We start from the raw sequence: 26,888 nt of genomic DNA, 5'->3' as shown, positions 1-26,888 counted from the left end.
AAAACCAAAAACAAAAAGAAGCAGATGAGGAGCCTCCCTATGGCAGTCAACAGGGTACAAAATTAAGTAGATTTATAAGACTCTTTCACTACAAAAGCAAATAATTCCTCCTGCTTGTGTGAGGCTACACAGAAGAGCTGTTGAGTTTATTAAAAAGTGTAAAATCAAAATCCTGGTGGCTTCTACCAACAGATTTACAGATTTTTCAGTGGGTTTTTTTGTTTGTTTTGCTGTTTTTTTTTTGAGGAAGGTTGATTAATTAATTTCATGTGCAGCAGGGAACCATAATCCACTCTGTTTTACAGGCTGGGAAACTCCAACTTGAGCAATTCACAGAGTACAGTCATGACAGAACTCAGTGTAGAACTGGATTCTTTACTCTGTTTTTACTGAGTTCTGGATTCCTGCAGCACCCTGCACATTCTTCACTATGACCAGTAATTTCAACCCCAGGCAGGATATTGCTGCTTTATAGCTGTCTGAAATTAATGTATCATTATTAACTGAGCTCATGTAGGGTTTCTCACCAATGTTATAGTCAGCCCTACCCACCAGGAGTCTGTTCAGAGCTCAAGAACTATTCAAATGCTAGCTCTTAAAAATATTTTTCACCTACATTCCACCTCCAAAAGGAAATATAAATTGTAAAAGGGAGAATAAATAGCAACCAAGCTATGTATGTTAAAACAGAGTCAAATTTGGTTGATTCCTTTTTTCCAAAGGCTATTGCAAATAAGAATTGACTTCTTAATAGGAATTAAAGTATCATCAACACAAATCACTGGCAATGAAAGCTTTAATCTTAATAATGTGAAGAAAATACTATTAATCTTTACAAAAGAGGTACTGCTCTATCTCTTAGTTTGAGAAAGGGCCTCAAACTTATTGGAAATTCTGCCAAAGGATTAATTTCTTTCAGCACTGGAAAGACATCTATATTTTCTAGATAAATACTTCATAATAAACTTGATAAATGATAATAACTGTTTAATTTTCATCTGGTCACTAATGCATAACCTTGGTCATGCATGTGTGTTTGTTGGTTTGGAATGGGGTTTTTTTTGTTTGCTTGGGATTTTTTTGTGCTTTTGAGGGAAGGGGAGGAATTGAGGAGGGAAGAGGAAAAAGAACAAGGCAGCTGGATGGGAACATAGAATGATGGCAACAGGAAGTGTCAGTGAAGCAGTATATGCCATGTATTTGTAAGAATTTCCTTAAGCAGCATTTTAACACCAATGACTAAAAATGCATTTCCAAGCCAGCTCATAAACTTGTTATTCCAGTTGCCAAAGGGTAAGCTACCTCCAACTCCTGCTTAGCCAGGATCATCCAGGCAGAAAGGAATCTGAAGGAATCATGTCAGCTTAAGGAGCTTCTTGACACATTTACATTTATATCACACACACACACAAGTGAAAAGAACCACACAGCCTGACAGAGGGGCTGTGAAAGGACTGCTGCTTTCCCCAAACAGAAACCCACCCACTTCCACTGTAGGTACAACAGCCACACAATCCTGTCAAAACAGTAGGAGAAACATGCAATCAAAACAGCAAATAAAGATTTTTCTACCTCTCCCCAAAAGTGATTGAACACTTAGGAAGTTGGAAAATTACATTTTTCGGGGATGCTAAGCCTAAGGCTCAGTGTTGATCACTGACACAGCAGTATGAGGAGCACAGGACTCTCACACACAAGATGGTTCAGCCAGGTTCCAAGAAAGGAGTAACAAGCACTCACACAAGCTTCTTAATGAGTCTTGACCAAGTCAATTTTCATTATTTGAGGAGATCAGAGGCTATAGCACGGTATATTCTTAGGCAATTAAAACTACTCTGCCAGGTTGCTCAGCTGGCAAAGGCACAGTTAGAGAAAAGCAAACCTAGAGACACGGTATTAAACAACGTGTCACCGTCTGTTGTGAGATCTTTGTTTAAAAGCTGTGTACCCACCTGCATAATGCATGTTCTGTACAGAATCTGGAAAGTAAACAATGGGAAGAGTCTGGCAAGTGACTTTGTGCCTTCCACCTGAGTCTCACTGTACTGACCACCGTGGTTTTCCTTGGCATGGTCCAGCCAGCTGGTCAGGCCTGTGCTAAAGTAGCGATACCGCACACAGCACGCTTTCAGGGCACTACAAATGACCCCAAAAGTCGTCAGCAGGGAACTGTCTGCAAACAATCAGAGAAATTAGACATTGGTATGTTTTTGCCTGCTGCCAAAATATACAAGCCAAGACAAAACACTTTGGGAGGGAAAATATAAGCTGTTATACTCATCTTTCTGTGTTTTTAGGGAGGGGAAAGGTAATAACAGCCTGGATTTGTTTAAAAACAGGTTTTTTTGAACCCAATTGGTTCACAACCTAATTGCTACAAAAGCAATCTTTTCCAACAGCCACCAGAGTGCCTTTTATTACCAGTTATTTAACACAGCACAATGTGTTTCTCTGGTTGAGCAGGTAAAGTATTAATTTCCTTTGTTTTTTCTTTCAATTTATTGAATGCATGTTGAAGTCCAGTGGAAAGGGAAGGGCAGCAGCAAAGTGAGAAGGAAAAGGAGTTTTAAAAAAAAAAAAATTGATGAATTAAGAGAATTTTCATGGATGAATTTCAAAGCCAGAATTATCATCTCAGGTCTTCCAAGTAGTATGCAGGACAGAAGAGGAGTTTCCACTCTACTACTTGGCATTTTAAAACTTCTTCACTAGGTTCAGGAATTGCTGACTTGGTTAGAAATAGAAGTAGGATGAGCACCAAACTCTTAGCATCAGGCTTGGGAATGAAGGTTTGTTTATCTTTGGCAAATTACCATCCATGCAAATAAGGGTTATGGCACTTCTCTGCTTTTTTGAGTGCTGAAGCACTACACTAAGTTGGGTATCTATAAATAAATACTTCCCAAAAATCAAGGTGAACTAAGACTGCAGAGTGAAAATGTCTCCCTACTATCTCTGATGTGGAAATTATTTTCTAGAAATATCCAATGACACCTACTGGAAGCACTTGATTTAAAGTACTAAGTAAAGGCATTTTATTAGGTAAACTAATATTTAAAACTCCCTGGCTGTGTAGTATTAACTTTCAGACTGTTGCCACTATGGAATAAAATCTGAGATAGCATATCAAAACCTGAAAACACAAAGCTGGTAGAGTTTTTATTGTTCTCTAGGACTGTACAAGGAAACTATTCTCACCACTCATTGTAAGTGATGTTTAAGTTTCAGACATAGAAAATTTTAAGATCAACTCTGAAGACTAAAAGAAAAAAAAGTGCAGAATTCCAGAGAGACTTGACTAAGAAGATAACCAGAAAACAAGTAGGACTTGGGGCTCTTCTCAAAGCAGAGTTAGTTTCAGAAGTAAATACAAGGTAACAGAACATTTGATATCAGCTCAATTCATTGGCAGAGCTTGTACTGAAATGTTTTAAGTTAGAGAAATGTTATTTTGCTTTGCCCTACACTAGAGATTGGACATTCACAGAAAGGGAATAAGAAGCAGTAATGTGGAGTTACTGCTCTGCAAGGGTTTGAACCCAGTCAGGTTTGAAATCAGAAGATGGAGTGCCCCATGACAAGCCCATCAGAGAGCTCAACAAAGCAGCAGCATGGCTGTGCCCTGGCTCATCTGACCTGGTCTCAAAGATGGTCATGGCCACCTCCTTTCCTCTGGAATGTAAAGGGTTGGGCAGACAAAAGGTTGAACCAAATGTGACAAAATCAATTCCACCAGCAGCAGGCACAGCACACCTCTTCCTGCACAGGCAAAGGCTGTGACACATGCCCTGATGTGACAGAAAACATACACGAGTTTCCCAGACACTGCTTCCCACTTTTACAGCCTACCCAGAATCTCCAGGTTTGTCTTTGCAGAGGATATAATTTCTCACATGCAGATTTAGGAGGGCTAAACCCCAAGGCTCTCCAACCAAACAGGGCAGAGTTATGGAAGAAATAGTTTAGATATGCAAGTTGATTTCTTCTGTGAAAGTAATCTCTAAAGATATTTCCTAAGACAGAGTTGCCTCTTACCTGTTTTGGGTTTGTAAATCATTTCACCTCGAACCATGTGAACTGTGATCATACCCATAAGCCCAGACACAAATGGGATGAGAAAGCCAAGGTTCCTGGCCACAGACTGCTGGATGTAAGAAATGCTGACAAAGACAACTGCTGAATTCAAGTTAACCAGCCAATGAAACCTGGTGCACAGAGACGAGAGAGAAAAGCTGAGAGGCTGAATAATAGAAAAGCCTGTACAGAAGATTAAAGCATCCAATTAAAGGCATGGTTAAGTATAGTAATCATGGACAGCATCAGTACCATGCACACATTAACACAGCAATTAAAACAGATTTTCACTCAAATGTCTCAGCTCCAAGAGGTATATGATTAAAGTAAGTGTACTAAGGCAGTAGAGCTGAACAAATTATCAGTGTAGTACTGGAAATATTCTAGTGGGTGACATTAATTAAATACATCAACATTTACCATTTACACATTTAATATCTGGCAACAAGCTTTGTATATGAAATATCATCAAATCATATGTTTCAAGCTTAAGAGAAATGTCTTAATGCCACCACCCCTTCGTTAAGAAACAGTAAATGTTAAAAAATGTAAGAAATATTAAAATTTGATTTATCAGTTACTAGTTACAAGGCTGAGCTTGAATTTTTGTTGGCTTCTGGAATATCTTGGTTAAGGAGGTTCCCCAACACAGTTTTCTCTTAGACTGTAATCGGTAGTAGAGGTGCTTCCCAAGTCCTGAGCCCCTCCTAATCACAGAAGATATTCAAAGGATAAATCCCACACACTTGGAAGCAGATGGCATACCACTAGTGATAGATCTACTGTAGTTTGGTACCCCTGAAAATAGCACAATATTGAGCAGTACTGCCCCAGTGTGTCAAAGATTACAGTTTGAAAGCAACTGTAAGAAGAGAATCCTTTGCTGGAGCTATTTTCATTTAAAGGTGAAATACACATTGATACATAATTGTACAGCTTAATACTACTGGAAGAAGCAAAGCTCCTTTTCTAGTTCAGTGTAACTTCTGCCTCATGCATGCTATTTGAACTTGAGTATTTGGGCTAATGAATCTAGAATTGTCTACAGTGACAAGAGACTTGGAATTAAGTTACTCGATGATGATACAGTTGGAGAGATTTTGTACATAAAAATATTGACCCATTCAACTAAGGCTTTTAAAAAATATAATTATGTGATTCATTTAACTAGAACTTGTGTAGAAGTTTTCATTCCATTCTTAAGTGACAATTTTTAAGTTAGAAGCTTCAGTGGCTGTTTTCCAAACTTTCCAAAGAAGTGTGCCTGAGCTACCTGAAGTCCTGACATTCTTCATGACTCTATGAGTGTTTGACTGGAAATAGGAGCATCCAAAGAAAACCCTGGAGTACAGGAGAGCACTTTCATTTTTTGCTGCTGAGTAGCAATGTACTTTAAGACTGAAATGTAAAGTAAAATGTAAAAAATGAGAAGAAAAAAAACCCAACCAATGTGTTTAGCAATCCCTATGGCCAAAACATGAAAGATGAACTAACCTCAACACACATATGAGAATTCTGGGCTGTGCTCATATCAAATTGACAGCAGCAGATCAGTATCCGGGCCTTCATTACATAAAGAGTCTCAGAGCTCACATCAGGGCATAGCAGATTTAGTTAGATACATCAAACTGAATATCCTGTCCAGCTTTGCAGGGAAGAGCTCCTTCCTGAAGCTTCAGCACTCTGAGGTCTCTTCACAATAAGAGCCAAAAACCAACTTGAGAGGTTCATTTCAAGAATGCAGACCAGATAAAAACTTACAAGCTACTGTGACAAGCCCACATAAACCTAATGATTTCCTTAAATCATTTTACAGAAATGTATTTGTTGCGAAAACTTTAAAGTAGTAACATCCAGGTGATTCTTATTGAAAAGTATTGTTCATGTTTATACATCTTTGTAGGAGGAGGTCAGTTTTTTCAGAATGACTGTGGAGTTCTCTGCAAAAACAAAGTGTGGGGAGAAAATCCCAAAGAAGTAGAAAAAGTCTTTAAAAAGTCAAAGCAAAGTGTCTTGAGGAAAATGGCAGAAATTGATCTGCAATACACAGAAACAAAAAAGAGAGTGAGGATGGAAGACACCACTGGTTCCATGTGCTCTGCAGTTTTTTTGCAGCAAGTCTGTAAGACAAGATACAGCTCTGCTAACTCTCACCCCTCATCTAGATTGTACCCTTAGCTCTCATTCCCTGCCAACAGACAGAATGGATTTCTCCTGCTGCAAAATAGTACCAGTCCATAATCTTAACCTTGGAAATGCAGAAGGCCTTGGAAAAATGTAATCCAACAGAATCCAAGTTACTTCTTCACTTACAATTGGTATATTCTGTTTATTTATGAGGTCAGAGGCATAGTACATACTGCACATTAGAACCAAGCCCTAAGATGTGCAAAGCAATCTTCTTGAAGGATTGAATTAGAAAACAGGTAATTACCAGGACTTTTAACCCAATCTTTAATTCAGTAATTCTGATTGTTTAAACAGAACTTGGCCAAGACCAGACTCAAACTCATCAAGAGTATGACATCTCATTTTATATCATTTTAAAATTCAATCCCACAACAAACACCCACCAAGAGAGACGAGGCTACTGAGGAAAAGTGATTATATTCTGAGGGGTTTAATGAGATTAAAAATGCTTAGAATGAACCCCTCATTTTTCTAAATTTTGAGATTACATTCCAACAGCTCCTCCTTGGGTGCCAGTGCAAAAATTAAATTTTTTGGCATTGGACATGTGCCTTTCTTGATATTTCCAAAGTTCCAAGAACTTACCCATTTGGATTCCCCCAAGGAACTTTTTATTCATATTATATCTCCTTTGTAATCAACACTGAGAAATGTCACTTTGATTAAACACAATTCTGAATGGCTAAGACCACTGTACAATAAACTCTCCAGAGCTATCTTTCAGAACAACTGATTGCTCTCCAGTCTTAATTCCCCAGAGTCTTATTTAATCAAAATGATGTTGCTAATTAAGGATTAAAACTCAGAATAGAGTAAAAAAGAAGGATTTTTTTTTCTCTTCTCTCCTATGGGGAGGTCAAGGAGGCAGAATCTGCTCTAGGGAACTAAACATCTCATCCACCTTTGGTAAAGCTACTTTATTCACTGAAGTTTGGATTTAATTCAAAACTCTTTGATATTAACATAATTGGAAGAAAAAAGAATAGTCAGGAAAGATATCCCCAAAGGAGGAGAGATCTGATTCACCAAGATCTTCACTGATTCTTCAGCATTGCATTGTTAATATGCAAATGTGCTCAGTTTTTATTTTAATAACTGTGCATGTAAAGGAGAGAAAAGGGGGCAGTTTAGGGCTTTCTTTCACCCTGCCTTGAAGCAGGAATATGGAGATTCCCACTGCAATTTCCTCACTACACAGTTTAACCAGAAAATATATCACTCTGTATAAGGCTACAGAAAGGGCAAATAAGGGCAAACAAATCATCAAAAATTACCTCCCTGATGCATGGAGAAAGAAATAGTTCTTAGGAAAAAAAAAAAAAAAAAGAAATCCAAATCCTGATTTTTAAGAAGCATTTTAAGAGCAACTTTTCCTAAAGAATGGAAAAAAAAAATTCAACCAAAATACAAATGTTAAGTGGTTTATCAGATGCCAGAACTGCCCAGCAACAAAGCTGAAACAATACAGCAGATCCCTACCACTGAGCCTAGTTTGAGACTACTCACAATCCTGACTTCCAGCAAACCAGCAGTCTACTGCTTCCTGTCACTGCTAAAAACTTACCCTGATGTAAATCCCAAAATATCATTGAATTTTGCCACTGTTAGGGAGCAACAGCAAAGTATCCTAAAGGCATAGCCTTGTTAAAGGCAGGAAACCAAATGGAAAATATTGTTCCAACAGCAAATAGGGCAACAAGTCTTTTGAGTATTTGGGCAAATTGTTTAATCTTGAATGCTCTGACTGAATACTTCTGTATGAGGCCAAAATAGATTATCGTCTACTAGCAAAAGGAAAAAGTCAGGAAAAGTTTTAACTGAACCTCTTGAAATTCTTCCAAAATCTAAAAGTTGTGCTGTTAAAAGCAAAACCACAAAACCCACCATCCCCAGGATCTGTGAATTTCAGCAGTGAATTTCAAGGCAATGCTCCATGATTCCCAACAGATATTTAGCCAACATTAAATTACCAACCAGTTGAAAAATGAAAGCAGTTCCTTTGGCCCACAGTCCTCGAGGCTGTACGCACTTAGTGGACACACTATAGCTCTTATTCCTCCTATTCCCAGACTGGCTGTGAGGAGGGCAAAGTAGAACACAATTTTCTGCTCCCTTTTGGGTAGAGTGTGAAGAATATGTCGTCTGTCAATGTAAACATCTTCAAAGGGAAATGACACCACGGGTAATAGTGCTGTGCCTGGAATGGAAAGAAAATTGTCATTTGAAAAGAATTAGAATCAGATGAATAAGATGTATATTTTTTAGAGCAGGTATGTTGAAAAGACAGATGGAAAAATCAAAGATGCACAACAGAAAAGTGCGGAGAGGGAGACACATAATTCTGTAGAGAGGCAGAAACTTTTTGGATGTTGCTATGAAAAGTAGGGCAATACCATTATGGACCTCCAAGAAACCAAATTTCCTCTGAAATGATTGTAAGGATTCAGGTTCTTCTATCAATTGAACCACCAATTAATCAAAAAACCTCCACAAACCATCCCACAGTGGAGTGCAGCTTTTTTTTTTTTCCATCATCTAAAACCCCAGAATTGTAATAGGAACCATAATTAAGAAATAAATTCTCAAAACTTTTGTGGAAAATTTCCTTTTTTCCTGCAGCAGCTTCATAGAAAATATGATTTCCAGAAAATTTAACTATCGAAGCACTGCCATGAATTGCATTTGCCACTTCTAGTCTTCAAAGCAAGTCTTACAGATTTAATCCGCTACAGATTCTTCAAGTTTTAATGGACACTAAGCTTAAAATTGATGTGTCAACAACAACATCAGCCAATGCTATGACTATGCATCAAATTTTAATACATCTGGAGTGTTTAATGATTTATGTCCAAAGGAAGAAGTGTTCTAGTTAAAACAATACCCAAGTGCATCAAATTGTGTTTATGTCTCCAATCTTCTACTTTCAGAAATGCACTGAAAGGACAGGTGGCAGAAAGAGATTTAAACCAGAATACCAGAGGAGAAACAGTGGAACACAACAGTGATCATTTTTCCAGACTGCTTGAATAATGGTTTTGCAATCAGCTCAAGAACATTTCAGGAATGACTGATTTTTTCACATCCTTTCTTGTGTATCCAAATAACAATGCAGCTGGCTATTGTAGAAGTCAGACTTGCTCAACAACCAGTTCAAGAAAGAAATATTTTTATCAACTTGGTTTAATTTGACAGATTAACCACCAGATGCACCACCAATGCATGGGAGATGCATTAAATGCTACAGAACAGGTGCATTTTGTTTGAGCAGTGGTTTTTTTGTAAAAGGTATTCAGAATAATATCCAGGGAAGATCCAGAATGTGCCAACAGAAGGCAGGCCCTCAGTGCAGGTATTAGGACACTTCAACTTTGTTTATACTGGTGTGTTCTTAAATGCTTTTCCTCTTGTCCAAACACAAAAGTCTTGTACCTTTACATATAATCTTACTTCTAACAGCAGGGAAGCAGTTCCTAAATTCTCTTTCTGACTGAAGCATTTGTGTAAAACCCTTGCTAAAGGGACCAATTTTAAGAGTTGAACATCCACACTCTCAATAGCTGACCCACTTCAGAGGAGTCAACTTTGTGCACCAGCACCACAAGGTGCCCACACAAATGTTGCTGTGTCTTCTTGAAAGCACTGCCTCGGAAAACTGCAAAGGTGCAAACCCTGCAGTGCATTTTGCAGAGGAGTAGCTAAGTAATCAGGTGTTAGAGAAGGCTGGGGAAAACAGATGCCCAACACAATGCTCAAGAGCACGTTTCTGCGAGAGAATTAGTAAAACACGACACAGCCACCAGGGTGTCACCCACCTAGGAAGTGTAGAAACATGCAGATGCACACCAGCTTGATCCTGCCCACGAGGTATTCGGCGAGCCAGCCCACCAGCACTGGTGTCAGCGTGGAGCTGCCCACGAAGCACATATTGACAATGGCTGCCTGGTGGCTGCGGTAGCCGAGCTTGACCGTGCAGAAGAGGATCATGTTGCACACGATGCCGAAGAACGTGAATCGCTCGCACAGCTCCACCAGCAGCACGCAGACAGCTTCTTGGAGCTTCTTCTCAGCTTGAGGCAGTTTGCCAGCATGGTTGCTTCCCCCAGGTAGGGGTCCTTGCTCCTTGTCAGCCATGTGGTTCAAAAATCCCTTCTGCATATCTCTTCTGTCTGCATCAGGCATGCTTGTCTTTTTTTTTGTGTGTTTGGAGTATGACTGAGTAGATCAGCTTAAGTTACAGGTATACTTCTGTGCTCCTGCACTGTCATCAGCAAACTGGTAAGACTCTCGCTTTGAATTCCACACTTTGCTACTACAATTTCTTAGGGCACCTGTCACTTTTGAGATATTACATATAGGATCAAAGAGTATTAAAAAAAAGAGCAAAACACCCAAACAAAAAAAAAAATCAAAGAACTATATGAACATTTCAGCTTCTGAATTTAGCAACACTAGGAAGTTAAGTAGTTTAATTAGTTCATTTGGGGGTGAATAAGATTTTTCCCCAGAATTATATTATCTATTAAATTATGTGAATCCAATACTGTATGCTAAACTCAATCTGTATGTTAAAGATAAAGGTTTAAACACAGATGAAAGCTAGCATTTTCAGCAGAATTCAAATAACAGATTGAGAAAATAATTTGGTTAAAATAATCCAATACTTTAATTAGACAACAAGTGAAAAACAGCAAGTAGATAAAGACAGGGATTTTTTTTTAAGGTAACATTATCCAATCATTGTGAAATTTCTTTCTATTTCTGGTTGAAATTCAGATAAAGGTAATTATAAAAATAAGTAATGCTACTAGGTTTAAGCTAGAAAAACAAATTTTAAAAGAAAGTAAGTTGAATTTATTATCAAAAGAAAAAAGAGCAATCTAGAAGCAGCCTAACCCACAACTGTTCCTCTAGGCAGATTCTGCCCTGTAGCTACAATGCATCAGAAGGGGCAGGGGCACTGGCAATGTTCTCTCAGATCAAACAAAAGCTATTACAGCCTTGAAAGGGAATTAGGAAGAGCCAAACTCACAGCACTTTATAATGTTCCTGCTGCTTTATCCACAGCGAATTTGCTGATTTCCCAGGTCAGCTTCTCCATTTTGTGGAGCTCATTAAGATCACTAACACCTGTTCAAAATGCTTCCACCTGCAAATGGAAGCATCCCACATGTATCTCGGGCAGGTGTAAAAGCATACACGTTACAAGGAAGTGGAAAACCAGGTCAGCTTCTCCAAACAGAGCTCTCAGGGCTTCTGAAAGCATTTTTTGAGACATAGGTTCTGCTGTTTCCTTCAACCTGTCCTTATAACTACTCAAATTTGGCCTCTTAAGATCTGTTTAGAATATGAAGGCTACTACATCACAAAACAGAAGCACAGTAGTATATAACCAGTAGGGATAAAGATTCCAAGATTACCCAAAAAACCCCCCAAACCAACCGTGATTCAAACACAAAGCCTAGAAACTCTGAAGCTTAAATCTGAGCAGTAATAGGCTGTTTCCTAAAATTAAATGTATTTTTGAACCTATTACAGGTCTAAAGCAAGAACTCAGACAGCAAAAACCTCTTAGTTTTCAGAGACATTCTAATGGGGATGAAAACAGCTGTGACTGGTAACACATCAAGAACTGTATCTGTCTTCTAATCCATGATAGCCAAAATGATCCTCCTTTGGACAAACCAACCAGAGAAATCAAGAGTATAACTCAGCTTAGTTTGTTCATCAAAGCCTAAAAAGCCAATCCCAACTCAAAACAGGACAGAAAAAAGAATTTTAACTCTTCTGTTACATGAAGCTGCTTTTACCTGACTGTTCATAAGGAGAATTATTTTCCCTTTTTTTAAATTTTTTTCCTTTTTTAAGCAAATGCAACCAATTTTTAACATCAGAGAGAAAACATAAGGACAAATAAACTCTTGCTCCAATAGACACTTGAATTTAAAATAGTCTGTTTTCCTTTAGAGTGCCAAGTTTACCTGTTCTCATGGGTGCTAGCAGCTCACAGTGAATTATATGATGGGAAGCAGTACAGAGAACAGGGCTCTCCTAGCTGGGATGGCTCTCAGTCCTCATGTGGTTTCATTTACCCAAATTTGGGGTTATAAGCTGGGAAAAAGGAATAATTGACTGAGCCTTATAAATGGTGTAGAAAGCAGGAAGCAGGTGATTTTCATGATTACTTTTGAATTGCCTTTGCATGTGATTAATAAGGGTGTGGTGGTGACAGTCAAAGATTGATCAGTACATGAGTTAACATGCTCAATGCTAAGAGAATAAGCTTCGTATGACAACAGGATCTATATTGATTTACTTTCTTAATCACTTCTGCAGCAATTATAGGTGGTCATCCTATTTACTTGACATGATTTTTAGTGAATTCTGGTTGAATTGCATGGCATTCAATTGGCTTATTCTTACTTATTCTTACACAAGGTAATAGAACTGCATAAAGCCTCCTAAAAACCTCTATTATTTGCATTAACATATGTAGAGCTCTATGTATACCGAAGCTCCTAAAAACTGGACACACAAAATAACTGCTGTTTCAAAATCCAGCCCTTCTGGCAGTACTTCTGCCTGCCAGAAAGGACTTTGCATGTTTTTTAAACACATCTTCTTTAAAGATCTGGAAATGTGGCAGCCAGATCTTGGTTTATAAAAATACTTGCTCTCACATGATGGTGTCAGCCCACTAGAGGTCTGGCTGTTAAGGAGTTGCTATTTGGTGCCCTACCACCCAAGGCTAAAGGTTACTTCTTCTCATACTGGAACCTATACATGAGCATCAGGCAAGTGAATTAAGCTGGACAGGTTGGAACTGAAATTTTCTCCTAATTTTCTCTGACAAGGGATAGTTGTCAGTGTTTTTATTGTAGAGGTAGTTTATTGGAAGTGAAGAGGCAGAACTTCAGTGTCCAGCACAACATTTCCTCTGGCTAAAGAGTAGTAGTGGTGTTAGAACTCAGTTTGTGCTCTAGAAAGGTCAGTCTCTCTAATGCTACAGTAAATTTAATTCAGCTTTACTCTTAGTCTTTTAAAGAGCATGTGAGAGGTGTTACCCTTCATCATAGCAGTGGCTGTGGTTCCTGCTAAATATCTGGGGTGGAAACATAATCGATATGGACAAGGCTGACAGTGCAACACAAGAATTTTGACACTTGTAAATAAAAAATTACGTGGGTCAACTCTTTCTAGGCAGCACTAGGATTCCCATTAAACTGTATAGGCTGAGAACCTGGCACAACGACCACTGAATTGAGGACTGGAATTTAAAAGGCAGAAGAAATGCAGAGGAAAATTTTAATAGCTAAAAAATTTAATAAAAATTTAGCTTCTAGGATGAACTCTGTCGTTTTCTATTAGCTTTCTTATTCTTTTTTTTTTGTTCCTTTTTTTTGATCTTTAGGTGTCACATTGGACAATGTGTTAATTCCTATGTCCTATATCCTATTTCACAGGTGAATAATGAAAATTCCGTTTAAAATGTTACCTCAGACAACCACTTTAGTGATTTCTGCAGTGCCTGTCAGTGTAGTCTCAGAGTACTCTGACCTGAACAGAAATGTGACAGAATATGGCAGTGCTTCTTTAGGAGTTCCCAACATTTCAAACCCATATCTGATACTTGTGAGAAACTCCAGAAGAATAGATACATGTAAAACCCAAGTGTCTTGTGAAGCATGTAAAAGGTCGATTAAGAAAGTGAAAGGTAGTCATCATGAGTTTGAGAAATCCAATTTATGAAATATGTTATGTTAGCAAATCTAAAATAAAATTGGTTTATGTTTTATAAAGATCTCTCAAATGTTTTAAAAGGACACTTCGAAGGCTGAAAAATAGCATCTATGAAATAACCAGTTCTTAAAATCACTGATTATATGAGAAATGCTCTGAGAAGTTCTGGAACCACGGTACCACATCAACTTTGAATAATTTTATTTTCCCTTCAGTAAGTATTTTTGCAGAAGTATCAACACTTTAGCCAGATGTTAACTGGTAATGTTACCCAGTTCTGCCTTGCTGCAGAATGGATGTTATGTCTGTCTTGTTCCACGGCCACTTTTGTGTGTGAAAGTGCAAGACCAAGGTGAGACTTTAAATTTAGGGAAAAGCGGTATTTTAAGAAGTATATTTGTTTTTTCCTAATATAGTAATAATCAAAAATAATGTGGGAAAGCCATTTTCTTCATTCTGCTGAAATGCAGCATACCAAGAAAGAGAATTAAATCCCTCTCCCAAGAATGCCCCAGAGGTCCTGGTGAAGAGTGCAGGTAGGACCTCTCTGTTAGAAGCTTTATTTTCTCAGCTTGTCCTCCAAAAGCCTGTCTTCTCCCTGAATCCTACTTTTCCCCCAGTGTAATTTTTTTCCCTTTCTCTTACTTAAGCAGGGAGTGTGGCAAAAGCACAGAACTGACACCAAGCAAGAATTCCATAGATTTTTCCATGGTACCTAAAGCAGTACAAGGATGTACAAGACATGAACATACTGGAGTGAGTCCAGTGAAGGGCCATGAAGATGCTGAGGGGACTGAAGCATCCCTCGTATGACCAGAGGCTGAGAGAGCTGGCACTGTTCAGCCTGGAGAAGAGAAGGCTCAGGGGGCTCTTATTAGACTATAAAAATACTTGAAGGGAGGGTTCAAAGAGGACAGAGACAGGCTCTCTTCAGTGGTGCCCAGCGACAGGGCAAGAGGCAACGGGCACAGAATGAAAAAAAAGGGAACTCAATTTAAGAATAATTAAAAACTTGTGAGGTTTTCAAAACTGAAAGAGGTTGCCCAGAGAGGATGGAGTGGAATCTTCATTCCTGAAGATATTAAAAGCCTGACTGGAGGCAGTGCTGAGCAACCTGCTGCAGGTGACTGTGCTGAGCAGGTGGGGTAGACAATTGCCAGAGGTGCCTTCCAACCTCAACCATTCTGTGATGCTGAGCAGCAACACTGAATACTTTGGCAAAGTAGACTCTAAGGAAGATGATAGAAGAAAATTTTTCTTGCCCAGTTGCTGGGCATGACCTCTCTGAGTGAGAAATTTACTTTACACTCTTTGAGTGCTAATTTATTTTGATAATTTTTTTTTCAGGGAGATGGTTTTTAAAATTGCTGATCCTCAAACCTTTACTGTAAATGAGAATTATTTTGGCATGATTACCCTGTTCCTTCAAACCGCACATGTTTTATTTTGGGGATTTTGTTCAAACATATATAATTATCTATGCTAAGCAGTTTATCATATGTTCTAAGGCTTTTGTCTTTTTTGCACCTAGCTGACGGTTTTATAATTCAGGAGTAATTGAATTGCAATTATTTTTCATGATGCATGGTGTGGTTTTATATCATGTTGTTGGCAGATATTCTTTATGGTGTCGTTTGGTCTAATGGGAAAATTAGAAGTAGCTCTATCATATAGAAAGATGGCTTTTTTGTGTCATGTTATGGTTTGTAGATGGCACCCAGGATATTTTCTTTTGACATATAGATTTTTAGGTAGAGGCTGAAATGAGATTCTAAAGCAGAGTTCACAGTTGAGACAATATTATCTGTACATCCAAGATGATTTCAACTATTCTCCCATAGTGACAGTTCATTTATATTCAAGTCCATTTAATAGACTATGGTTAGTATTCTAAAATACATATATAAGTACTATGTGGTGGCAGAGTTTCTGCTCTATATTCATCCCTGATCCAACATAACTGGTTTCAGAGAAGCCAGGAAAAGGTGTCAGCATCTATTTTAGAAGCAAATATTCATCAGAGCAGGGGATTGACAGCAGATCTCCCACCTCACTGAAGAGCTTTCCAACCACTGGTGTGCCCAGACAGTCTTTTAATCTCTCCTGCTGGAGCTTTACACTGTGTAAAGCTTTGTGAGCTACATGGGAGCTGACTTTGTAACCTAGAGATTCAGGCTGCTCTCCCTATGGAATTTGGGAAGAGTCAAATTCAAGGCTCCATGTCAATGAATAGTTAATTATGTCTACAAAAGAGATAGTCTTCACCAGACAGGAGAGAGAAAGCTCAACCTGAGAAAAGTACAGTTTTGGCCCAAGAGTGGTAGAAAATGAGAGCTGCATGCTGGAGCCAGCAGAGCATCCTTTTCCAAAGGGAAAAGTATTACTTTAAAGTTTTTGGTTTCATCCACAAAATAATATCTGGAGTCTCACAAATCTGCATGGGGTGGGTGTGTCAATGGTCATATGAACCCCAGATTGTCTGCCCATATAAAATTTTCATACACAGATGATCACACAAAGGTTGATGGCAGGAAGTTTCAGGCAGTCATCTTGAAACCTTTTTTATTGCTCTTATCTGTTCATACACATTTCTGCCTTGTAAACTGGTACAGGAAGTAGTGTAACACAATTTTATTTATTCATCTGCAAACTTGAACGTCCACAAGCTGAGAACTGTGTGAGTCACTATAGACCCTGTCTACAGTGCCTTGTGTGGCTTTTTTGAGGGAGAAACTGGCAGAATTTAAAAAGCTTCTCTCCTAATGGCCAATATTTTTCCTATCTAAAACTGATTTTAGTCGAGTTTTTGGTCTTCATGAAAGGTGTCAGCATGGTCAGCAGGTTAAGGGAGGTGATCTTCCACTCAACACTGATGAGGAGACATCTGGAGCACCAGGTACAATGTCCTCTATTGTCAGCAATTTGCCTAAAATGAGTGAAACAAGTTACACTCCTAATCTGGGGATAAGTACAGTAGAACTGTTTCAAAATTAGCTTCAACTGAAATACACTGGATTAACTTTTTCAACTCCATTTACTGTTAAACCTGGCTGATTCTGACCAAAACAGATGACAGAGGGCTCACATAATCCTTTCTACTGCTGAAATGGGTGGGTGCTGGGATGTCTTCAGCCACAGAGGTTTATGAAGGCAGGGGAGGTTTTCCCATGCCTCAAATGCTGATAACAACACATCATGTAACTTTATAGCTGGCTGTACCTCTGGGCCTCAACTATTTGGTGATGTGAATACACTTTTTTTCTGACTGCATATGTCTCTTTAAAGACATCCCTGAATTTTCCAAAGTGCAGTTACTCCCACTTAGATTGCGGTCTGTGAGATCTGAATTTGTATTTGGAAACGCTGTTTTCAATTTCCACTTAAAAATCACACTTCAGCCATCAGTGGCTCTTGCATCTGCTATTCAGTGCTCACATGGAATATTTGTCATGTTCAATACAAGAGATGTCTGCAACATCTGCCCAGGCAGTTTTGAAAGTATGGAAGCAATTTAAGAGAAAAAAACCTAGAATAATTATTATTAACTTTATTTATATTTGGTACAACTTTAAGATTAGGAGTTATTGTTTTTTAAACACTGAACTTTAAATTTCAGTTTAAGTGCTGGTGTGTGAATTTCAGGATAGAAATACAATTGCTTACATGGAATACTCTGAGTTTAAAAATAATCCTCCTCCATTTTGAGACATGCAATATAGTACATTTTGAAAAATTCATTTTTTTTTTAGAGAGGTGCACCTGAATGTGCGATTCCAAAACAATATAATCAGACCAAATAGCTTTATCAAAGATAGCAATTCAAAGCTTTTAGTGCAAATGCATCACAAATGCTCGCACTTAGAAATTCTCTTTCTAAGGTCGCGTTTACAGACTCTGCCACAATGAAAGAACAAAAATATCTTTGATGATTTAGCAGAGAAAAGGGTGGTACTGAAAAAGACATGAGAAAGAATGGGATGCAAGACACTATTGAAAAATAATTGATACTGTTGCAGGAAGAAAGCCTAAACTCAAAAAGAAAGACAGAAAGGGAATAGTAGTGAAATAAATTTGGTATTAGGTGCTCACATTTTACAGGTAGATACATAAGTGTTTGTACATCAGTAGTTCTGTCACATTCATAATGCACATTGACCTAAACCCACATCTGAGTTTCTCAGCTTTTCTCCCTATTGCTTTCTCCTTGACAGACGTTTTGAAGATCTTAGATATGAGATCTCTTAGCGAGACGAACATCGAGTAATTATATTTGTGGCAGACGAGATGAAGGTGGAGGAATGCAAACTAGGTTTTGGCTATCACACTAGGATCTGACAGGAAAAGAAAAACACAAGGACAGCCTAATTTCCTCACCCAGCTGCCCTGGCTGAGCTGGAATGGTGAGGGAGAAACCCGTGTGCCAAGTGATGTGCAAGGAGACCACACGGGCTGCAGTGTTTAACAGTGATACAGCCATGTCACCAGAATGTTGGCCTTTCTCCACGTGTAACAGTGGGCATCGATTTCAGAGGGAAGACCTCAAGCTGTGACAGAAAAAAAGTTTGGCAAGTGTTTCAAGGGATGAGGGAGACACCTTTGGTTTCAGTGTCTTTTCATAAATTCAAGTTCCCATTCCATGGAAGACTTGCAATGAGTTTATGTCTCTCAGATTACCACAGCACACTACCTGAAAATAAACATTGCATTCAGATCAGTTCTTACATTTACTTATGGATGATAGAGCACACAAATTGGTCTGTCTCCTTCCAAGAGAAAAGAATCATGCTTCCTGCTAGAAAAAATGGTAGGGAGATGTTTAATATGATTGCAACTAACTGTTAAAATCCAGGGAGCTGACAGAAGAAAAAAACAGCAGTTATATTGTCCCATTGCCGAGATGTCACATTTATAAGATAATCTCCAGCACAGTGCTCGTAGCTCATGTTTGTTCACATACTTCAGAGGAATGTTTTCTAATCATCCAGAGAAGTTTACAGTGCTCTGTTGAGTTAACACCAGTGGAAATCAGGTCAGAAAGCAAGAGATCCATCATGAAACAGCTGTATAGCACCTGTGTGTGCTGTGCAAGTGGCTGCTGCTTCCAGTTTGGTGAAGAAATCACAATAGGTATTTTTCACAGTGAAGGATTTTGGCAGTCACACAAGCACACTTCCATGGAGTTGTAAAATCCTGATGGAGCTCTAAAATCCTGAGCAGATCTAAGCTTGAATTTGAAGTTTTAAAATTCTTTCTTACTCATGGTCCATAGTGTTTCACCTCTGGATTTTGCAGGTGGGATGGACAGCGTTTGCCCTTCTCTGCTAGACAAAATGGAAAAATTCTACCAGAGTAGGTAGAATTTCAAGTCTTTGGCATTGAATAAGGGAAAGAATTAGGTTTCAAAATATGTGCATGAAAGGAACCATTAATACATTTGCTGTGATATGCAGTAATGTGTTTAAAATGCATCTTATCAGTGCACCAACTGTTTTTCAAGTTATTTGTGAATTTTCACTGTGAATGTGTATCCAGAGGCTCAACCTGATAGTCTTGAAGAGCGTCAGTTTTCACAGGATGTCTCTAACCAGTCACTTCTGAAAACATTGTCTGTTGCTAATTAAGTCTGGCACGTTTCTGTCAGATAGGCAAGGAATGTTATTTGCCACGCTAAAGATGGGTCAGTTATGGCACAGAGAAACTCTGGCTCCCTTGCAAATTAATAGTGGGGCCAAATATAGAAATGAAGAATCCTAAAGAAGATCAGAGGAAAAACTAAGATCCTAAATAATGACTCTACTTACATAAGGAGGAATCAAAGCCACTACAGAATTTTACACTGGAGAGGAAAAAAAAAAAAGAAGCCTTTTCAAAGTATTCAACAGTGTGACAACCAGACCATGGGCTTTACATGTGGGGCACACCATTTAAAGCCTTTCTGCCACGATACTGAACATTATGCTGATATTTGTCTTGCTGGGAGAATAACCCACAGAACCCACAGAAATTTTCCAGGCAGATATTCTCTAAATTGCTCTGGCTTGCAAAGAGGCAGTTAAGTGAATCTGATTTTTTGAAATCAGACATTAAAATAAGATTTACCCAGCTGTAGTCCTTATTGGAAAACCTTTGCAAGAACAGTTTTTCACTGCTTATTTGAAATCAGAAAACAAATACTATACTCCAAGTGCTGCAAGATATTTGGAAATTTTTAACCATGGCCCAAACTTCCATTCTCAGGAGTGACTTCATGGTGACAATGTGACTTCTGATAGAAAACAAAATGGTCTTAATTCTGCAATAGTTGGATTCTAAGAAATCCTTCTGTGCTCAGTGATAAGGCTGCTGATGCTACTGCCACAAACCTTGTATTTTTCCTGTCTTGGTGAAATGTTTTTGCCACACTCTTGTCATTGTTAATGATATTTAACACAGACTATAATGTGCTACCATTATCCCCAGCCACAGGAAAATGTAGTTTATACCTGAAACTGCCCACAATCTTTCTGATTTAGACTTTATCTACACTCAAGACCTCTCCCAGCATAACATCTCCGTTGCCTTTTTTTTTTCTTTTAGATGTAACTGCAACATCAATAAAAAGCTTCAGTGTGCATTACAGTACCAAATCACCCTGCTCCCCTTGCTATACAGGGACAAGTACATGACAGAATGGTGTTTTACAGGGCTGTAACAACAGCCAATGGGTTGTAGCACTTTAATTACAGCGGTATATTTAAAGTGGCACAATTTTGGAGCACAGACAAAGCCTTATTTACCACTTGAGGTATAACAGCTGCATAAAAAATTATACTCCATAGATAAATCACCCTGTGACGGTGGCAAAACACTGCATTTAGCATCTCTCTGTGCCAGTAGGAGTCTCAGCAAAGCTTCAGACACCTGCTAATGGAAAAATAGAGAGGCTGCTTATTTTTATTGCCTTCAAAGTTTTTGTGATACTAAGCTTTGGATGTATCAGGAATTACTGATTTTATTCCCCCCGTGGAAATTCAAAATTTGCTGAAAAAGAAAGAAATAACTCCCAGTGATTTCCTGATTTTCTTAACAAGCTGTGATATTGAGCTTTTGTATTCCCTAGCCCAAATCTATGCTGACCGTATCTCAGGAGACATTAATGAGGGGAAAAAAATTGAGCTGCATTGTCCCCACTCAATGTGCATTTTTTGCCACAGAGAGACAGAGTACTTGTCCCTCAGTGTCAGGTAGGTCCCTCATGCAGTCAGGTTCCCAAAGTAAATACAAACTTCCCAATGGTGTGGTAGTGTCTATCATTTGGGAACAGCTGGTGTATGAAAAGATCTCCTAATTTTCCTTGTTTTTTCCTTCTTTTTCAAAAATTCAAAGGGGATTTTGGGGTTTCCTGGAGATTCATTTTTCTTTTATCTACCATCTGTCCCACTAGTTAGTTACTTACACAGACAAAACTTAAGAGAATACTGCCCAAGCATGTTTTGGTTATTTTGAAAGCAGTTTAGACTATATTCTGTTTTTCACATCAGAAAAGTGAGCTGAAATCATGTGACACATTGGAAAGCACAGCTATACTTCCTCTTTTTTTAACTCCTTGTGTCTTCAAGCTATTCAGTACCTTTTTTAATGCACAGCTTGCACTCAGAAAGAGAAATGAGGGGATCATTGCTGCTAGTTATGGAAGTTCAGCATGGCAGGACTCCAGAGCAAGCAAGTGCATGGCAGTGGCACCTATTCCTGCTGGCTGCGAACATTTCTCTACAACTCATACCAGCTTTACCAAACCAGCAGAAGGAATTTGTTTTGATTACTGATGCATTCAATATTGCTTCTTCCAGGTCATAATCATTCCACTGATGTCCCACTGAAAAGTTCCACTCAGCAGGTGTTTGCCACGTGCCTGCTGTCCCCTTCCCCACCTGGCTGGGGATGGCTGGGCCACGGAGGAAAAGACCAACATGGAAGTTTTGAATCCCATGAAGCACCACCACCTCCTTTCCAACCAGGCAGTGTGCCCCACAGCAGGTACAACAAGGGAGCTTTCTACTAATACAAGGTTTCAGGGTGAGATATGTCTTCAGGAAGTAAGGCTAATAAACAGAATTTAAGTGTTTTTAGAGCTTTGTTAAAGTTTTAGTTCACTTTCCATTTTTACTCAGCCGATTCTTTCTACTTCAGCAGATAGCAAGGATGTAGTGCAACTCTAGCCTTGAGACAGAAAGGTACTGACTAGAAAGTGAAAAGCTATCAGCCTCAGCAAGCCTGCAGACATTATGGTTCACTGCCTAAATTGCATTCATACAGCTCTCATCATAAGAAATATGCTGGGTAAGTTCAGGGGCAGGTTAACCTGCCATTGATGTATAAACTTTCTAATTAGTTGTTGCTGGTTTTGTTTTGCATGTAACAGTTTCTAGAAAAGAGTTTGATTTTATTTTTAAAGAAGTTCTGAAGTAAGCTAGATATCAGTGAAAGCTGTCAAATTGATGCTTTATTTTTTTTATTATTATTATTTTTCCCCTTTTAACAGAATAAAAAGAAATAAGTTCTGCAATAAATCGTCATTTGGTGTTTTTAAATGCTGGTCAGGACAAACCTCCTCCAGCAGTTTAAATTCCTGTAGTGCATTCAGCGTTCTGCCTGTTGGCCACAGTTGGCCAAGGGTTATTTACTGAGTGCCAATTGTGACAGGACATTTTGCAGTGCTGAAGAACCAAAGGGCACAGCACAACTTGCTATGAGAAAAATGCCTCATCTGAATCAGGGAGCTTGTGAAGGAAAAAAAATCCAGCCACCAAAAAACAACTGGTATTGAGGACCTTCTGCCTGATAAAGACTGGAAAATATTTTAAACCTCATTAGAAAAGTAAAATTTGCCTATTTCTCATGTTTCATACACTGTGCAGGAAAGGAACACATATGCTGTCACATTCATATTTTACGGGCTCTTTTTTTCCCCCAAACCTTCGTACCTCAGATTTGAACTTTAAACTTGTGACAGTGTTATGTTCATTAGAATAAAAATCACTTGCTATTTCCATTGCAAAGCTCCCCCCCAGAGGTTATCTTAGCTGTTTTATAAATCATATCAGGAGGAAAGCTGGCATAAAGGTTGACAGCTCACTCTAGATAATCACTTCCTCCTCTCTTAAGTGACTTTAAGCAGAAAGGAGCATGTAGCTTGCCAGTTCAGTTTTTAGTGGTCAAGCATCCACATCTAACCACCACCAACACACTGACTAAATTACATTGTAAGTATTTTACTGAAATGCAGGAAAATCATAATCCTGCTCAGGAGAAAGAATCTCAAACCTTCATCAGCTATCAAGCTGTATTTTCTCTGTCCTTCCAGGGCAGAGCTCATTACACGGAACGACATGAACGCCAAAGCCCTTTGACACAGGGTCCTTGAAGGGAACCTGAGCTTCAGATTGCTGTTGATTTTTCAGCTTCCTCAAGAGCTGGACTGATTAGACTAATGGTTTATAGGGGATATGATTTCAACATTAAAGTCCTGTATCGTGGAGGCAGACAAATGAAGCAAGTTAGATCGTGTAATAAACAGAATCTACAACTCAGGGCAACAACCCATTAAGTAGAAACTTAAAGGGAATAAACACACACCAAAAGAATCCTGGGTTTAGGAGGAAAGGTCAGCTTATGTATTATAATTTTTCTACATAAACCAATACAACTAAATCCTAATCCTCTCTCAGAGAGACTGAAGCAGTCTGGAAATGGTGCCAAATCTTCCCAGGCTGAGTCAGAAGAGAAAAAAATCAAGAAAACTATCCCTTTAACACATCACTTCCCCATGACCTGATTACAGGTGTTTTGCAATCAATAGGGACCTTCCACTGTTTCCACTGGACTTTGGAAGCAGTGTGCTTGGAAGAGAAAGGGTTAACTCTAACAGGTAAAGTGGGGGAGGGGGCACAGGAAGCAGATGGAAAGCCTTTCTTGGAAGTTGGTTGTGATAGAAGCAAATACTAAGGAAGGAAAGAACTGAGAATATTAGCCTGAAACATAAGTTATGATTCAACTGCTAATCACTCCATCTATCCCTGAAACTGTTGTCTCTTAGTTAAATAAGGATAATAAGACTGTCCTTTCTAAAACAGATAATCCTGAAAGTGTGTATCAGTAACAAAGATATAGGGAGCTTATTTTCTCACTGTCTCATAACACTGAATCAGAAGACAAATTCAGCTCAATGCCATTAGGAAGAATAAAGTCCAACCCTGAGAAAACAATACTTTTTTACTCAGCTTATAATTGGACTTTGACATTAATTTCTCTTGGAAGCCAAGAACTTGACAAGGTACAAAAAGGGACTGGATATTTATGCAGACAATGAAAATTATCTATAGAATTATTAATTTTGAGGAACAAATGTTAGGAAAGCTATTAAATTTTATGCTTCAGATATTTGGCAACTATTTTAAACTGAGCAGCTTAAGCTAACAGAGACAAAGAGTAGTTAATTTGGTTGTCCCCAACTAAATAGTTAACTGTAGTGTTGTAGAAATAAAGGAACTTCTGAAAGTAGAACAAAATCTGAATCTTTGGCAATAACTTGCATGAAATACTTCCAGTTAAGAGATGTTACACAAAGCACTACACATTGCAGTTGTTACTGCTTCTCAGTCTTCCCGTACTTTTATTAGGCTGATCTCAGCTTGTACAACACCCCCAGGAACCAGATGAACCTTATATCTAGTACACCCTGGTAGCTTCAGAACTTGGCACCCTCTTTACAATGATGAAAGTTATTATTAAGTTTACACACACAAATCTTAAAAAGGCAAAGGAGTACATGAGACACCACCTAGCAAAGTGGGTCAGAGTTGAAGGCGTGTTTGTGGGTAGGTGGGAGGACACTGAACTTCTTTCATTACCAGATTCTTGCTACATGGTACTGGGTCTTCATTCTTCAGACCTGTCAGGTTCCCTCAGGTCCACATGAAGGAGATGTTGTAAAATGCAGATATTCCTAGTCTGGTGCTAAACCACTGAGTAATGATTACCTGATTTTCTGACATGGGAATTGTCCTTAGCCATAGCAGAGCCGGGTGTGCACTGGCTGTTAAGCAGATATTGTGCCTTGCTCTCACCTGTCACTGGGTTCAATGCCCAGAAACAGAACTGGGAGGCAACTACAAAGTCAATATTGTGTTTGCTCTAAAGGAAGCAAAGACGTGTGGAAACTCAGAACCAAAACCTCTGCATTGTGTATTCCACCTGTCTTCATGCTTACTGGATGCAAACATTTGGGAATGAAACATAGGAACTGTTAAAAAAGAGGCAATGATTGAGGCAAGAAGGACCATGTTTGATTTCTAGTGAAAGTACCTTTAGGAGAAAAATAGTTAGAACTAGCTTAATTTTTCATGTAGCCATTAACTTCTTTAATGAGAATGGAACAAAGATGCAGCTGTTCCAGAGCCTGGGTGAGTGTTGTTATTGCATTTAAAACCGAAGTGCGCTTTTAATTTTGCAGCTTGTGATGAAAGAAAGTTCTTGCGTCAGTGGGAGTTCCTGGCAATACTCAGCTTCCCAGAGAAGAGCTTGCCTTGGGTAATCTCACAGAAAAAGGAACAGTGCAATGTGGCTGGGTTCCAAGGTAAGTGACAAGCTTAGGACACAAAATAAGAATCAACTGGGTCCATTGTCCCCAGGAGCACAAGGGACATAAAGCATCTTTCAAGAAGCCAGTATACTCTTCTCCCACTGGGAAACCAGTTTTGCTGCTTATTTTAGCTTTGGTCAGAGATGTGAGAAGGCATGGGGTGGTGCTCACTCCTCCTGTGCACCCTCCTGGCCGTTTCTAATGGCTGAGTTTCATTTCACCACGTGGGACAGAGAGACCATCCATGGGTGCTGGTAATTGCTTGGGGCAAGAAACGCCTGGGAAGCAGCCAGTTGTGTGTGCATGTGTCCATTTCAACAAGAATTAAACATTAGTGCATCAAGAACACCATTCCCATTTTGCCTTTGATTTGGACTGGAGATATTCTTATAAAGATGTAATTTCTGCAGAATAATTTCTGAAAGCATCAACGTGTGCTGTGGGATGAAGATATTGCCTTGTTTACTCCAGACTCACCTTAACCTGGCCCCAATTTTACACAGTCTTTTTGCATTTTGCTGTCGGAGATGCTAAGCCATTAGTGTGACTACCCTGTTGTACTAACCTGAAATTATTAAATTAAATGTTGATGAATTTGGCTGTATTTCCTTGCTTCTTGAATGTGGACAGTTCAATACAATTTCTAACCTGCACATGCTTGCAGCCTGGGGGCTGTGAGTCATGTTTGCTTTAAAAGAGGCAGCACTCACAGACTGTCACTCACCTGGGTTATTAGAAACAGAGCACTTTAAGAATTACTCTGCCACCTCCTCGCCTCTAAATATAGCTGGTGTGCGTGGGTCTTAAGCGATTTAGCTAGTCTGAGAAAAGGCCTCATTCCAAATAATCAATTAAAAATCCATCATTTTAAGAACTATGTGGGCCTCAGGCCAAATGCATCTTGGATGTAATACCTTTGACTGTTTAATGCTGATATTAATTATTTGTATTACAGCTGCAGATCCTAACTCAGAATGAAATTTCTCTGCACTACCCAGCAGCAAGTCCTGTTCCAAAGAGTGCACTATTTAAGTAGGCATGATGGACAAAGAGCAGCAGCAGAAAATCATCATTATTCCCTGCTTCACGGATGGGAAACTGAAAGACAGATTCAATGACCGTCCAAGGGTCACATAGGAAAAGGAGTAATTCATAAATCCCAGTACAAGGTCTTAAACCATGAGATTTCCTCTCATTCTTTAATCAATAATAAAACACCACAGATGTCTAAGAATCTAATATCTGCAAAACTGCTCCAAGGTCTAGA

At 38.9% G+C, this 26,888-nt stretch overlaps 1 protein-coding gene across 6 annotated transcripts in view; it reads right to left on the bottom strand.

The window, feature by feature from the left end:
- Window positions 1–12,362, bottom strand: part of SLC15A5 (solute carrier family 15 member 5) — a 32,121-nt gene extending 19,759 nt beyond the window's left edge. For 4 of the 6 annotated variants that reach the window (XM_069003558.1, XM_069003561.1, XM_069003562.1 and 1 more), the window contains exons 1-6: window positions 12,243–12,362; window positions 11,294–11,410; window positions 10,077–10,598; window positions 8,239–8,461; window positions 4,036–4,205; window positions 1,953–2,173 (exon numbers count right to left, since the gene is read on the bottom strand). In XM_069003558.1, coding sequence (XP_068859659.1) covers window positions 1,953–2,173; window positions 4,036–4,205; window positions 8,239–8,461; window positions 10,077–10,443 — 981 coding nt within the window. In that variant the 5' untranslated portion in view covers window positions 10,444–10,598; window positions 11,294–11,410; window positions 12,243–12,362. The other 2 variants (XM_069003559.1, XM_069003560.1) reach the window with 2 other exon arrangements.
- Window positions 12,363–26,888: the final 14,526 nt, after the last annotated feature.

This window comes from Aphelocoma coerulescens, chromosome 1A (assembly GCF_041296385.1).
Source record: "Aphelocoma coerulescens isolate FSJ_1873_10779 chromosome 1A, UR_Acoe_1.0, whole genome shotgun sequence".
NCBI classification, from domain to species: domain Eukaryota; kingdom Metazoa; phylum Chordata; class Aves; order Passeriformes; family Corvidae; genus Aphelocoma; species Aphelocoma coerulescens.
This window is presented reverse-complemented; position numbering and strand designations above follow the sequence as displayed.